General features: G+C 48.3%; 1 protein-coding gene across 1 annotated transcript; it reads left to right on the top strand.

Annotated features, from left to right (window-relative positions):
* Positions 1-2716: 2716 nt before the first annotated feature.
* On the top strand, positions 2717-6924 carry NYX (nyctalopin). The gene is made up of 2 exons (XM_010153041.1): positions 2717-2738; positions 5528-6924. The coding sequence occupies exons 1-2, from the start codon at positions 2717-2719 to the stop codon at positions 6922-6924; spliced, it is 1419 nt and encodes a 472-aa protein (XP_010151343.1).
* The last annotated feature ends 7862 nt before the right edge of the window (positions 6925-14786 follow it).

Genomic DNA, 14786 nt, shown 5'->3' with positions numbered 1-14786 from the left:
GCTGCAGCCACTGAGCTGTGTGTGAGGGACGCTGACGGCAGAGCTGCTGTCAGAAGCTCATGCAGGAGCTAATGGTATCTGTGCTGATGTATGGCGCGGCTGCCTGCTGCAGTGGCGCTCCAAGAGGTGTTCCCTGCCAGCCCTCCTCGAGCTTCTGCTGGAGGCTGCTTCTGCAGCATCATGGCTGCTGGTTTCACAATAGGCATCTACGGCCACTGTCCCCCTACCCCCAAAAGCGACTGCCGAGGTGCATACAGGTCCCAGTTTAACAAGCCCACTAGTCCCCAGCCCACCCATTGAACACAGCAGAGCCTCCCTGGGTCCTCCTTAGGGGATGTGTTTTGCCCCATCCCTCAAGCTGCCCCTCTGGGAGAGGTGGCTCTGCAGATCACAAAAGCACAGTCTGGGGCTCAGCGGTCCTTCATGTCCCATCCCACCGGTCCCTTACTATACACGTGGAGGAAGAGCAGCGAGACACAGGACAGCCCTGGAGTCTCAGCCAAAGCCTGGTGCCTTGGTGCAGATCAGCCGCTCCTCATAGCTGAGGAGCAGATGGAATATTGCTGTGCAAACCAAGCAGCAGGTCTATTCCCTGGGGAGATGCCAACTGATCACATGCCTGATTGGCCCCGACTCCCACGTACCCTCCTTGCCCACTGCCCACACCCCTTGTCTACAGCATGTGTGCGCCTGGGAGAGAAGATTTCTGGTACTACCTTTAGGGGACTGGTAAATGCTGTGGAAAAAGGAGCTGGGAATAGTGCTTTCCCCTCCTCCCCCCAGTTTTCATGGCCGAAAGGCCAGAGATCTGCTTTCTGTGATCAGATAGGTTGTGGTTTCCTGGTATTCCAGGCCGTTTAGATGAAACACCAGCTGTCCCAGTGCTGACGAGCACCCAGCTGCTGCCACTTCTGTCCCCACAAGGTCTCCAGCAGCTTCAGCTCCACGGTGGAGGCTGCGATGCTCTCACATGCCCCTTTGCAAACCTGTTTCCTCCTCTCTGCAAAGCAGTGAGGTGCAAAGGTGGGGGGTTGGTACAGCAAGGTGGTGGGGAAAGGTATCCTTCAGGTAAAATCAGGGCTATATGGGTCACCCCCTTCCCTCCAGCCTACCCCCCAGCACCAGCCTGCTTACACGCTGTTTAGACAGACAGAGATTTCCTGAGGTGCCAGCTAGATGCCTTAAGACTGAGGGAAAGCCAAAACAAAATAAACCCAGAGTCGCTGGCTGCTTTAATTTGCAGGAAGGGCTGAGCAGCAGCAGGCTGGCTCCCAGATGAATCTTTCCTGCTGTATCAAGCACAAATTCATAAGGTATTCCATTTCCTGGGAAAAAAAGCAGAATAATTCACTTTTAGAAATAAAGAGTAGAGCTATTTTTCCCTCTGACATGGTGAATGTAATTACCTAAGGCATGGGAGGCTGAGACAACTCACTTATTCAGCCCCCACTCTCCAAAGAAACCATCATCATTCTGTCAGAAAAGGCTTTAAAAACCAATTCACATCCTGAATGCTAAAACATCTCCACATGCAGAACCTGTCCTCATGATTTCCACGCACCAGCTGCAGCACCGCAAGTAAAACCGCGCTCCTTGGCAGGGCAGAGTTTGCTATTGTCAGGGCCATATACATCACGCAAGCTCCCTGTGTTTGCTGACCCTTCTCCCAGTGCTGTTGGTGTCTCCATGCCGTTAAGGAGCAATTCCTGGCAAAACAAAGCACACTGGCATCCTGTTAGCACCATGTGAGTCACTCTGGGGCTGGGGAAGTGTGCATGGGGGTAGAGAATCCCAGGCTGTTTTGGTTTGGAGAGCTCAACGAAGGGCAACCATAAGCCTGCGCTTGCCCCCAGATATAATCACATTTAGGCTGCACCCTCTGCTCCCACCTCCTCTGTCATTATGTAATGGGAAGTGGAGTACTGCCTTTCAGCAATGCTGTTTGAATGGCAGCGGTCCAATCCTGGACTGTACTTTTTTTTTAATGGTGGGGGGGAAGGGGGAGAGGAGGTTGGCAGAGGGGAGAAAGCAGCAGTTTGGTTTGTCTGCAATCCCTGTTTTGCTTTAGGAGCTTTAGAGGACAGACACATTCTTCCATCTCCACTAATCCTCCTCTGATACAGAGGATTTTCCTGCCATTAAATGATAGCTTGCGAGAAAAAAATGCCAACTTTTCGGGGACTGACTCGTCGGGCTAATGGCAGCCTCACGAGCAGGAGGGAGGACACAGCCACTGCTCGGCTAGGTAAGCAATGCATCTAGATGATTTCTGTTGGGAATTTTAGTTTTGGCTGGTTGATGCTAAGCTGGTTACGCTCCTCTGTACCAGCAACTAGTGCCTGGGGAGATGGCCAGTCTCTTAGTGTTGGTGATGTTTTCCCACCTCAGATGATAGGAACTTGTACTTGGCAGAGCTGCTGGGAAGCGTGCGGATGAGCTCGTGAAAAGGAGTACCACAAAGCTGCAAGATTCCCTGAGAAGGTCAGTGGTGAAAGAAAGGTACTCAACAGGAAGATGCTGAGGACTTCTTCAGTTTGAGAGTGTGTGGGAGAGAAGCTTTTTCCTTCATTTTCCTCTCTAAACATAGGCCTTATTGTGGGAAAACGATGCAGGGAAATGACAGAGGATGAAACCTGTCTCTGCTCTTCCTGTGTGCTTTTAGATCCCTCAAGTTCGCTTGCCAGACCTGAAATGCCACTAGTGAATAATCAAGGTAATGTTCGCCATCATTTTAAATGGTGAGTATACTCTTGTTGCGCACTACCCACTAGTGGATTAGACAGATCTTTCAGAAAGGTCTACGTTAAATACTCAGTTATTGCAATCATTGTCTCTTTACCCTTCTCAAAACTCTGCAAATATGCTTTTTGGTCTCACATTCTTCCTTTCAAATACTGAATTACCGTAGTATTCAAAAGAGCAAAAGAGATCGTGCCTGGGTGGAATTTTATTCCTTAATCTCACTAATATTTTTGACCTTGCCTTAAGAAGGTTGAAGAAGAAATACCTTAAGAAAAAGGTATTTCACCCTAATTGTAATTGTAATTGTACGGTGTAATTGAGCACCGTATGTGTCAATGTGTTGGAGGCATCTTCCAGCTGCTGCCACGGTGTAAAAAGCAAAGAACACCCTTTTGGGGAAGGGGTAAGGAAGGAGAGGTGGGAATGTTTTATGCAATGTTGGTCAGAGATCTGTGCCCTGAGCAGCAGCTCTCCTGTGGGTTTGGTGGGGGGTTCAGATGGAGGATTTTTTTTCTGACTTCCTTTGCACGAGAAAGGGGGAGAACTGCCACAAAGACTGAGGTGCTGAGGGGCTCCTCTGAGCTCGTATTGCCAGGGGATTGTTTTCTAGTTGGATGGTCCTCAAGTGTTTGTTTTCCATGTACTGCACAGTGCAAAGAGATACACTTCCAAATAGAGGTCTTACAGGTGTTCTGTGAAATGCCACTAGCAGACACTCAGACTGGGCACAAAAACACCTTGTGTGTAAGAGGAACAGGCTGGATATGGCTTGGGTATAGGCATTTCCTTCATCAAGTGATTAGAGAACAAGCAGGGAGGGGGAGGAGGGGATTTGGTTATCAGCGTGCTAATTCCTGCGCTGCACACTGTACGCAGCTGCTGGGGGGTCTGCTCTGAAGGCCAGAGGTGTGACCCAGCCCGGGGTAGCTGTACCTAAACAAAGAACTTGCTTCGGACTGCCTGTGCCCCTCTGGATGTCACCTTGAGCCCAAGCAAGGCTCTCGTTCCAGCAGCAACACTTCCATCCATCCTTTCCAGACAGCGACCTGCGGTCAGATGCTTGGGAACAGCCAAATCCTTAATCTGTCTGGCCCTCATTATGTAACTGCATAACAACATACGTCCCTGTTGGCAGGCGACAGGGTGGACGGGTGCAAAGGGCGGCAAACGAGGCAGCCCTGGGGCAGCCTGCATGAAGAGAGAGCAATCGGGGGGCCATGCGTTGTCCTCAGGCTCCTCCCAGGGCCCTGACTGAAGGGGACTTTCCAGTAGGTGTTAGACAAGGGCTCTGGGAAAAGGAGAAGCATATACAAACAAAATGACAACCCGTCTAAAATCCTTTCCACCTCTCAGAGTCCCTTGCTGTTATTTATCCTCAAAGTGATGCTGTTTTGCTAATTATCTGATCACAATAGTGTAGGCAGGCTTGATAGGGCCTGAATTTCGATAAAGAGGACACAGCTAAAGGCCTCCTGGGATGCTCCGTCCACATATATAAATCCCTCTTCCACATGCAATGGCCTGGTTGGTTCAAACAGAACCAGGCTGGTCAGCTCCTGGGTTGACGTCCTGTCAATGGGCGCCTGTCCAGCAACTGGTTTTGCAGGTCTCCTGCTTGAAGGAGCCACAGGCAGTGCAACTCGTAGAGTACCGTGCATGCTGCCTCTGGAAAGGATGGAGAAAGGGCAGAGCAATTGCACTTCAAACTGTAGCTCGGTCTGTCCGTTAAAGCCTTAGGGGCTGCAAAAATGAAAGCTTGACGCTTGCTGAAGCTGATGCTTCCTGGCATATGACCTCACAGGTCTGTCTTCATAAAAATGTCCATTGGGAATAGGCTGTAGTGGACAATCGCTGTGCTGCAAACCAGAGGGGAGAAGCAGCCTGGCTGCTGGGAGCTCCCCTCTCCAGTCAGTCAGTAGGAACGTGGGGGAAAGTCTCTTCTTCATCCCTCGGCCCTTGGGGCTGCCTGGACCAGGCATGCAGCAGCTGTGATGTGATCCCAGCAATGCTGTAAGAAAGGTGGTTGTTAGTAGAGATGGTTTCTCATGTCCTGTTGATAAAAATATGTGTGGGAGCCAGTAAACTGCTGCAGAAAAGCCAGCAGTAGCAACACCGTTCCTGCTAGTGACTACGCGGAGAGTAGGCTGGTGTGGCTGCTCATTTTGTCGAGCGGCAAGTAGGCTGTGCCTGTAAGAGCAATGACAAAATGAGCTCTGTCTTCAGTTCTTCCCTAATGGGTTTATTTTGCAGATGTCTGGTTGGCTGGATGACTTTTCCCCACAAAAATGCGTGTCCGCAGACAGTGATGAAATTGATGTGTCCCAGGCAACTAACTCATCTCCCCTGCCCGTTGCCGGACTAGCGTACCCACACCCAAAAATACTGCAGCCCATTCAGAGCTGCTTCAAAGCATATCTCTGCCTGCCTCCTGGCCAAACCATGTCCCCATCAGCTTGCACAGAGACACTGAGAAATACTTCAGTCTAGGTGACTCCTTCTCCTGGGGACAGAAATTAATCAGAGATGACTTTGTAGATGATGTTTTACATGGATATAGATAACATTTATATATACGTTAAACCTCAGCAGAAGATTTTTAGGAATCTTTCACGAGAGGTCCTCGGTCAGCACCGGCGTATGAGTAGTGGGTGGCAATTATCCTGGCTAGAAGGGAGGCAAAGAAAGCGTAATTACTTTTTCCTGTTGTGACTAACATACGTGCTAACAACGCATCCCGATTCTCTCCCCTCCACCTCTGTGGGGACGGTGTGTTCCTCTCTGACAGTGATCCTCTGGGTCCCCCCAGCCCACGCGGTGTGGGCCTGCGTGCGGTCCTGCCCTGCCAGCTGCGTGTGCACCCAGGAACGGAGCTGTTCCGTCCTCTGCGATCGGGCCGGTCTGGGGCAGATCCCTAGCCAGTTCCCTTGTGAAGCCTCCTCTATCAACCTGGACAAGAACAGTATCAAGTTCCTCTCCGAGAGGGCCTTCGGGACCTTGCCTTCCCTCAAGTCCCTGTCACTCAACCACAACAATATTTCCTTCATCACGCCGGGGGCTTTCAAGGGGCTGCCCAGCCTGACGGAGCTGAAGATGGCCCACAACGAGTACATTCGCTATCTCCACACGCGGACTTTCACAGCTCTCAGGCGGCTGGTCAAGCTGGACCTGGCGGACTGCAACCTTTTCAACATCCCAGACAGGATCTTCATTGAGCTGCCTGCTCTACAGGAACTATTCTGCTTCCAGAACAACTTCCGGAGGATCCCAGGTGCCATCAGGGGCATGGAGAACCTGACCCACGTTTACCTGGAGAGAAACAGGATAGAGGCAGTAGCCTACAACTCCCTGCAGGGCCTGACCAGGCTGAAATACCTGAATCTGCAGGACAACAGGATAAATGTGGTTCACGAGCGAGCTTTTCAGGGCTGCCAGAAGATGGAATACCTCTATCTGAATGACAACCTGATCAGTGAGCTTCCAGAAAACTCCTTCGATGGCCTGAGGTGCTTGAAGATGCTCAACCTGGGGGGGAATTTCCTCAGGAATGTTTCCAACACCTGGTTCAGGGACTTGGGGGAGCTGGAGGTCCTCTACCTGGACCGCAACAGGATCAACTACATTGAGGAAGGGGCTTTTGAAAACCTCACCAGCCTGGTTGCGTTGCACTTGAACAGCAACAACCTGACGACCCTGCCCTTTTCTGTCTTCCAGCCGGTGTATTTCCTGGGGCGGCTGTACCTCTTCCGCAACCCCTGGGAATGCGACTGCCGCATCGAGTGGCTGAAGGAGTGGATGGAGAATTACAGGCTTGTCAGAGATATTCCCTGTGCCTCCCCCTCCTCAGTAGCTGGGATTGACCTGATGGACGTGCTTTATGAGAGATCACCAGAAGGTTACTGTCTTGACCCAGCAGAGCTAAATGTCACGTCCGAAGGCCCGACCCCAACTGAAGAGCCTTGGTCTACCACAGAGAGCAAGTTCAACAGCCTTATCTCTAAACTCTTGCTCCAGATGGGCCTTCCCGAAGAGGTGGCGAACACCACCGAAGTCTTCGGTAACACCACACAGCTGGATGGACTGACGGATGGGGTTTCTTCTGGGGTGGGGGAAGACACCATTGAAGCCGCCACCCCTTTTTACCTCCCAGCACTTTTTACAGCAGTGGTTTTGCAGATCAAATAGACCAAGGGCTGCCTGGAGAACGGGTCCTGCTTAAGCGCTTAGTCCCTGTAACCTACCTAGTCATTAGGGAAAAGTTCCTTTCACGGGCCTTGGATACTTACCTGGCTCCAAATTCTTTTGGGCAGGTTGTCTCCAGATTCCCTGGGAAGCTGGTGGGATCTGGTTCAAGGCTGGGTCCCACTCCAGGTAAGAAATTGGCCCTGTGGGGTCTCAGAGCACCCCCGGACACTCGCAGAGCTGTGTGGAAGACGAGCAATGAAAGAAGAACAGTGAGGTTGAGTTTTGTTTAGAGACGTGCAATCTCCGCTTCCTGGGAGCGAAGGGTAGAGGGATCTGTACGGATGGTGGTGCGGCGCTGTTTGTTCCTTTGGTCCAACTCCAGCTGACCCAACCACCAGCTTTATGACAGCAAGATGAGGCAGCAAAACCGGACCCCCTCTCTATATCCTGGCAGACCCCCACACCCATGGTGGGTGCTGCTGAATGCTGGCAAGCGGTTTCTGATTTCCACCAGCATGTGTGGGGCGAGCAGGGCTATCCTGGGCAGCATCCAGGGATGCAGCACTAGCCCTGTGAACAGGAGAGGAGCATCTGGGGAGGGCACCTGCCCCAGATGGGGCTGGGGTGGGCATAGCGTTTTGGCCGTGACTACAGATAGGATTTGGATCCTTTCTCCCCCTGCTATCCTGGCACAGGAGCAGGAGAAACAGACGGACCCATGTTTGTCACATCATTCTTCTCTGAGGCAATGCTATGTAAGCTTAACAGCTTATTTATTAATGTCGCTTCAATGTGGTTTTGTTTTCCAACAAATATATTGTTTCAAGGAATGTATTGTTTTTATTTGTAGATTGTTTCCTGGCATGACAGTAGGGGCGGAATATGGTGATGACAAACGCAACCAGGCCCTACTAAATATTTTGGTATTTCCACCACTCGTGTACCACATAGCATGTCATATGTGCCGTACTGACCAACTAGGCTGTCATTTTCTTTTGTATGGCATCTTACATGTTTTACCTAGAAATCTTCAATGAAAGCTGCTAATATGGCCAGAAAGAATGATCATGTCCTATGCATCAGGGCACATTAATAAAATAATTTGATATTTTACTGGCAAAAATAAATTAACTGCTCAAAACCCTTTTTATTTTTTGAGATTGGATACTCAATTCAATACTTGAATTACTCTGGTGGGTATTTTTGTAGGCTACTCAAATGGGTGCACACAAATGTCCTTTTTATGGCTAGAACAAATGGCAAGCTACTTACTGCAGCATAAAGAATAGACACTTTAGCTTAGAGCATGACTACGCTTACATTTGTGTTAAGTAGCGATGCTTTAAAAAAGTAAATGACTATATAGAAATACACTTCTGTCATATTTTAACTAAAATCATTACACATGGCTTATCATATTATGGTGTACATGTTCATATGAAGTGATACAAAATATATAATCATTTATTTCTGCTAAAATGTCATGGAATAGGAATAAAAATGGAAATTAATAAAAAACCCCTTTTCAAACATTTTCCTAATGCTTTGTTTTCACCCCCCTCCAACTCCTGCCTTTTCACGAGTCAACAGAAACGCAAACTCCACCCCTACCCCGGCTCATTGCTCGTGGGTGCTGGAGCAGCAGTGGCAGAGGGGGAGCCACCCTGGCTCATGCTTCGCTATAGGGTGGAGGTTCAGTACGGAGAAGACGTTGGCTGATGTGCTGAAACCCGCGGAGAGTAGCTGTCCTTGCCTCTGCCCTTCCCCCAGTCACGCACCGGTGGCTACCCAAAAACATATGCAAAGGACAAATATGCAAAGGACAGTACCCAAATATGCAAAGGACAGGCCAGCTGAAGATGGACTTTGGGCATAGAACAGTGAAAAATGGTGGGTAATGTACAAATCCATGCACGAAGGCCTTATCTTAGCAGCTCCTGTGCCTTCTTACACCTGTGACTGTCTGGGAGAACTGGGGAAATAAACTTTCTCAGAAAGGGCTCAATGCTCTAGCAAAGGTGCTGTGGGTCGGGTCTGTTCACACCGGCCAGGCTGGGCCAGCCATGAGCGAGAGTCAATGGCCTCGGCCTCCAGCAGCATGGGCACCCCAGCACGTCTCTGAACAGCCCCACGGATAGTCCCATGGCCCGTAAGGTAAACAGCTCTGGAGAAAGCCACCATTGGCTCACATGCAGACGACTGTGTGCTCTCAAACTGACGGAGCAGCTGCCGCGTGACATGGGGAAGCTGCTTTTTCACCAGCGAAAAGGCGGCATCCTCAGCTGTTTCAGGACAGGTGCCCTGGGGCAGCTCGCTTTGGTTTGCAGCACACTGTCCAAAATGAGCTACTGCTTTCTAATTACTGCTGGCTGTCTTCGAGGCCAGGCTGGATGAGGCTTTGAGCAACCTGGTCTAGTGGAAGGTGTCCCTGCCCATGGCAGGGGGGTTGGAACTAGATGGGCTTTAAGGTCCCTTCCAACCCAAACCAGTCTGTGATTCTATTAGTGACAGCGATTTCTAGAGGGAAGCCGAGTACAGGGAAAACCGAACCCTTCCTGATGCAATGGCTCCTCGGCTGTCTGTAGCTCAACCACAGCTTTTCCCCTAAGGAAGAAAGATGCCAGATGGTTTGATAAATGCCTATTTGACCTGTTCCGTGAACTAAATTCAATGAATTTGGATTTCCAGGCTATTCATGAATCCATTAATCTTCTTAAGTGCTAAATTCATCCGTGTATTATAAAAGGCTGTTTTTCAAACTTGGTCCAGCCCAATGCTGTAGAGGCACATTATGTTAAGGATGCCTTTACAGGAGCAGTATTTCATCCTGTCAGGGAAGGTTTGTCAATAGGCTTGGCACAGATGGTGGGACATTGGGCACAAATGGTTGTATTTCACTTCCTGTAAGTACGGATGCCTCGTGAGTGAATTGTTGTTATAATCACATTTTCATTTTCTGTGCTGAAATGCATTAAAGCTGAAGATGGTCTCGCTGTGCGATTGTTGAGTGTGGCTTTCCAGCACTTAATTAGCGCTTCTAAGATGCTTCTTTTTTATCTGCCAGAATGGCAGAGCCGAATGCAAAGCATCTGAAAATGTAGGTTTTAGGAGAGATTGCGCTGTCAGGTGATGGACAAGGGGACAGTATATCATACTGCACTGTGTAACAATGGGGTCAGTGACCTTGGGCGTTGAGGATTTAAATGTCTCTTGTAGTCAAATGCCCTAACTGCTTGCCCCAGAAAGATTTCCCTGTGCTCCTGTAATACAATTGTGGCTGCTTCGGAAGTGCGTGGCTGGCATTGTGCTGTACGTAATGGGCTTCAGCTTCCCTGCAGTAAGTGGGACAGACTTCATGCTCTTCTGCTCCAAACCCCTGCTCTTCCCTCTGAGCCGAGAGATCACCAAAGTGCATTTCCAGCGGTACAGGGCATCTGGCATGTAAGCACGCCACATCAGGAAAAGCCTGTGAGTCTGTGCATTGCTCTTGCTTTGCTCCCATCCCCTTTGTGTCACCCCTTCCTTGTAACTCTCTCAGCTGAGCTCGGGCATCGTCTGTCGTGTGTGCCTACCTGGAAGAGCAGCAGGCTTCTGGGAAGGACGGCGAAGTACAGCTGCTCAAAAGCCCTGGCAGGACTTCCAGCGCTCTGAAAGCTTGGATTAGACTTGAAGTGCCCGGTTCAGTCTTTCATGATCTCAGTTTCTGAGGTCTTAGCAAAGTTCAGTGATTACATTGGTAAACCTGCTGCTGTTCATTACGAGGTCACGGGACAGAGTCACTTCACATACCAACACTATTTTTTGCCTGAGGTCCTGGGAGGAGGCAGTTTGTTTTAATGCGTGGTACCTGTTAGCAATGTGCAGCTGTATTCTGTGCTCTACCACCATCGCTATTAAATTAGAAAGAAGAAGTGGTCAAAGTAAATAGAAAAAAAGAAATTATATGATTTTGGATATCATCTCTTGGTTTGAGAATTCTGACCACATATTGCACTCCTAGGGGCCATACTCGGTGTTTAACATGAACATTGGCTTTACCTCCCTTCTTTTCACTTTAAATGTACAGCTACTGCCAGTAACCTCATGTGAAATTAGTTATTTTGCTTATCTTGAGGGGCCTTACATTGCTTTTCTGTTTCAGGAAGAAATATTAAGTCCAGGGTAAGAAGAATCACTGTAAATAAAGATACCTTTTGTGAGAAAGGCAGCAGATGCCAGCCAGACGAGACCCAAACTTTGTTGCCAATTTTGAAGTGGGTTTTGCATATTTTAGCCAGTTCTTGTCTTTATGACATCTGGCTTCTAGCTCTTAAAAAAATTTTTGGTTTCCCCTGATAATTTCTGTGGCCACAAATTCAAGAGGAACCAAATAAACTGAGTTAAAGTTTCTTATTCCAGAAAACTTCTGTTCCTTCTTTGGAGTATATGAAGCTTCTCAAGAAAACAGCCTGTAATGGTCACTGCTGGCCCAGCGTGAGCTGCGGAAAACAGGCCAAGTTTGGGTAAGAGAAAAATATTTTCTAGTTACATGAAGCACACCTTTCTAAACGTCTGCTTCTGTAGAGTCAAGGTATGGGTTTGTTGCATAAACACTAATAATACTGGTTCTTTCTTTCCTCCCACCCAAATCTGATAGAGACCTGTGGAGTTTGAAGAATCTGCTCCAGTGACCTCCCAAACGGTTTTAAAAGAGCTTTATGGAAAATGTTCACCATGCAACAAAGACAATGAATTAAAAAAAACCCAAAACCCACAAGTATTGCTTTAAAGAAAAACACGTGGCTGATGTTTTAAGCATAAAAAATAAAAATATGGAAAATGGGTAAGGTCTAAGCAGCAGCTGTGTCAAGGGACACTACCAAGCAGCCAGCTGTTGGACAAGCTTTAGATTTCATGTGATGAAGAAGCACCTTTAGGTCAAAATCTAAACATGCACAAGATCAGCACCTAAAGGTCTTTTTGTCTTGAGACAAAGCTGGCCTTTTAAACTTAAATGTGAAGATGAATACAAATAGGGCAAGTAAGTATTTCGGGACAGAGTAGCTCTTGCCCAAAGCCTGACTTTGTTGACGCTGTGGTTGGTTAGTTGAACCAGTCTGATCTTGCAATCTGTGGTCAGTTTTAGCCTTGAATGTGGGAAGTTCACTACTTCTGCAGTTTTTCTCACCTCTGACCTTCACCACATTCTTTTACTGTACTTCCCTCTTCATCTCTCTCTCTTTTTTAAGGACTGATTTAGACTTAATGCTTAACATGTACAGCATAAATCTTATATTCCCTACGAAGAACCCCAAGGCATTTTTAAGAGACCTTAAAACTTCCATTACTTTTACTATGCTTACCCATTCTGTGGTTTACTTTATGTGCACATCCTATTTATTTCCTTTTTGGATTAACAGCTGATTTCCCTTTGTGCTTGTTCAGCACCTAAGATGAGGATTTTGACAAGTGACAGGGGCTTCTTGAAGCGGCTATAGGGTTACAATGAGACAAGCTTAAGTTGTCCTACTTCTGCCCCACCCCCCATTGCTTCCTGCCTCCTCCTTTCCCCAGTTGCAACTGCTTGTTCCTGTTCCAAGCCAAAACTTGCCCTCACCCTCACTGCGTGGCTGCAATAAGGCTGGCTTTGCTCCAAACGGGATCACCGAAAGCTCCCCGTTAAAAACAGTGTCTGGCCCCTCCCTTTTCTTTGATGGTTAGGAGCCCAACTATTTCCTCTAAAATTTTATGAGTCAGGTTGGGTTAAACTGGGGACAATAATAAACAAGAATTGTTATATCTGCACAGGGGACAAGCTAAATTGGAAAGATCGTACCCGAGTGCTGGTTTGCACTGCGTGAATTACTGATGCCAGCATGGATCTGGCGCAAAGGTACAGGGAGAGGTGTTCTCTCTTTTCAGAACCCAAATAAATTAACAGTTGAATTCAGGAAACACCTCAGGAGGTGGGTGGCAGGTGGAGCAGCAGAGGGCAGGCAGCGTGGCCTGGATGCGGCAGCTGTTTGCTCCAGCTCTGGATGGGTGAGACGGGATTATGCTGGGAACGCTGTAGGACAACTGCCTGTAGCTGAGAGGACATGGATTTTGGGCATTAACTGTTGAATAATGGTTGTATTTTTTAAATTTCTATTCTGCTTGGACTGAGGGCTGACTCATGGGCACAGGGAGGAGGGAGAGGTCTATGGAGGCTTGGGATTTGCGAGGACAGGCAAGAGGACAAGCCAGGTTTCCTTGCTGCACCGAGTGCCTGGTGGGGTGAGGATCTGCTGGACTCACAGCAAACTGTGTCACACCAGAAGGTGTAAAAATGCACGTAGGTCAGTAGGGTTTTACTTCTGGGATTTTGATGATGAAAACAAAGCTGAGTGCGCGGTGCCAGGAGTAAGCGAGTGGGCAACTGTGATAAATCTGTAACAAAGCACAGCTAGCTGCAGGCTCATAGATTGGGATGGAGTTGGCAGCAGCAATTCCTCACCCTGTTGAATGATTATGCCTCAGTGTGCTGCGACAGTAAGATACATATCAGACACTACATGGACAGGCACTTTCTTGATGTATGAGACTGCCAAAGAGTCAGAAGACAAAGTATGGAAATAAACGAACGTGCAATCAGACAAAGCTTGTTGTAAATATCTGTGCTGAAACCGGTGACTGATTATTTTAATAGGCAAAAAGCTGTGCTGAAATTTGGAGGTACAGATTTTCTTTTTTTTTTAAGCCAGTAAAGCTTAAAGTAGGTTTTGATGAATTCCAAATTACTTGAAAGCCAGGTAATTTGGAGCAATGTGATAGATAAAATAGACGTTGACATATATAAGGCAATACATATTGGAAGACACAACTGAACTGCTTGCAAGCATGGCTGGGCTTTGGGGAAGGAAAGACCTGAGAGTTGCTGAGAAGGGCTGGTAGATCGACTAACCCAAACAAAATGCTGTAAGTAACAAAGACTGGGACAGGAAAAATAGCAAATCTTAATGCAATAGGCTATTATGCCTTTTAATTGTACATCCTGATCTGGAATATGTCCAGCTTCTGTCTTGCCACCTCAGAAAAAATATAGCAAAAATAAAATGTGGCAACAGAAGTATATGAGACAAGTTATGGAACGAAGATTTCTCACTAGCTGGGACTGAAAAGGCTGGCTTTGTTTCTATGAAGGTCCCTTTGTCTCCTTTGAAAGCATCATAGCATCACAGAATCATAGACTGGTTCACGTTGGAAGGGACCTTAAAGACCATCTAGTTCCAACCCCCCTGCCATGGGCAGGGACCCCTTCCACTAGACCAGGTTGCTCAAAGCCTCATCCAGCCTGGCCTTGAACACTTCCAGGGATGGGGCATCCACAGCTTCTCTGGGCAACCTGTTCCAGTGCCTCACCACCCTCTCCATAAAGAACTTCTTCCTGTTATCTAATCTAAAACTCCCCGCTTTCAATTTAAACCCGTTACCCCTTGTCCTGGCACTACAGACCCTTGTAAAAAGTCCTCTCCCAGCATCCTTGTAGCCCCTTCAGGTACAGGAAGGTGCTATAAGGTCTCCCCGGAGCCTTCTCTTCTCCAGGCTGAACAAGCCCAAGTCTCTCAGCCTGTCCCCATAGCAGAGGTGCTCCTGCCCTCTGAACATCTTCGTGGACTCACTCCAACTGGTCTATATCCTTCTGATGTTGAGGGTTCCACAGCTGGATGCAGCACTCCAGGTGGGGTCTCACCAGAGCAGAGCAGAGGGGGAGAATCCCCTCCCCTCAACCAGCTGACTAAGCTTCTCCTGATACAGCCCAGGATACGGTTGGCTTGCTGGCAGCGCAGCGCACACTGCTGGCTCATGTTCAGCTTTTCATCCACCAGTACCCCCAAGTCCTT

Source organism: Eurypyga helias, unplaced genomic scaffold (genome assembly GCF_000690775.1).
Source record: "Eurypyga helias isolate BGI_N326 unplaced genomic scaffold, ASM69077v1 scaffold5606, whole genome shotgun sequence".
Taxonomy (NCBI): Eukaryota; Metazoa; Chordata; class Aves; order Eurypygiformes; family Eurypygidae; genus Eurypyga; species Eurypyga helias.
This window is presented reverse-complemented; position numbering and strand designations above follow the sequence as displayed.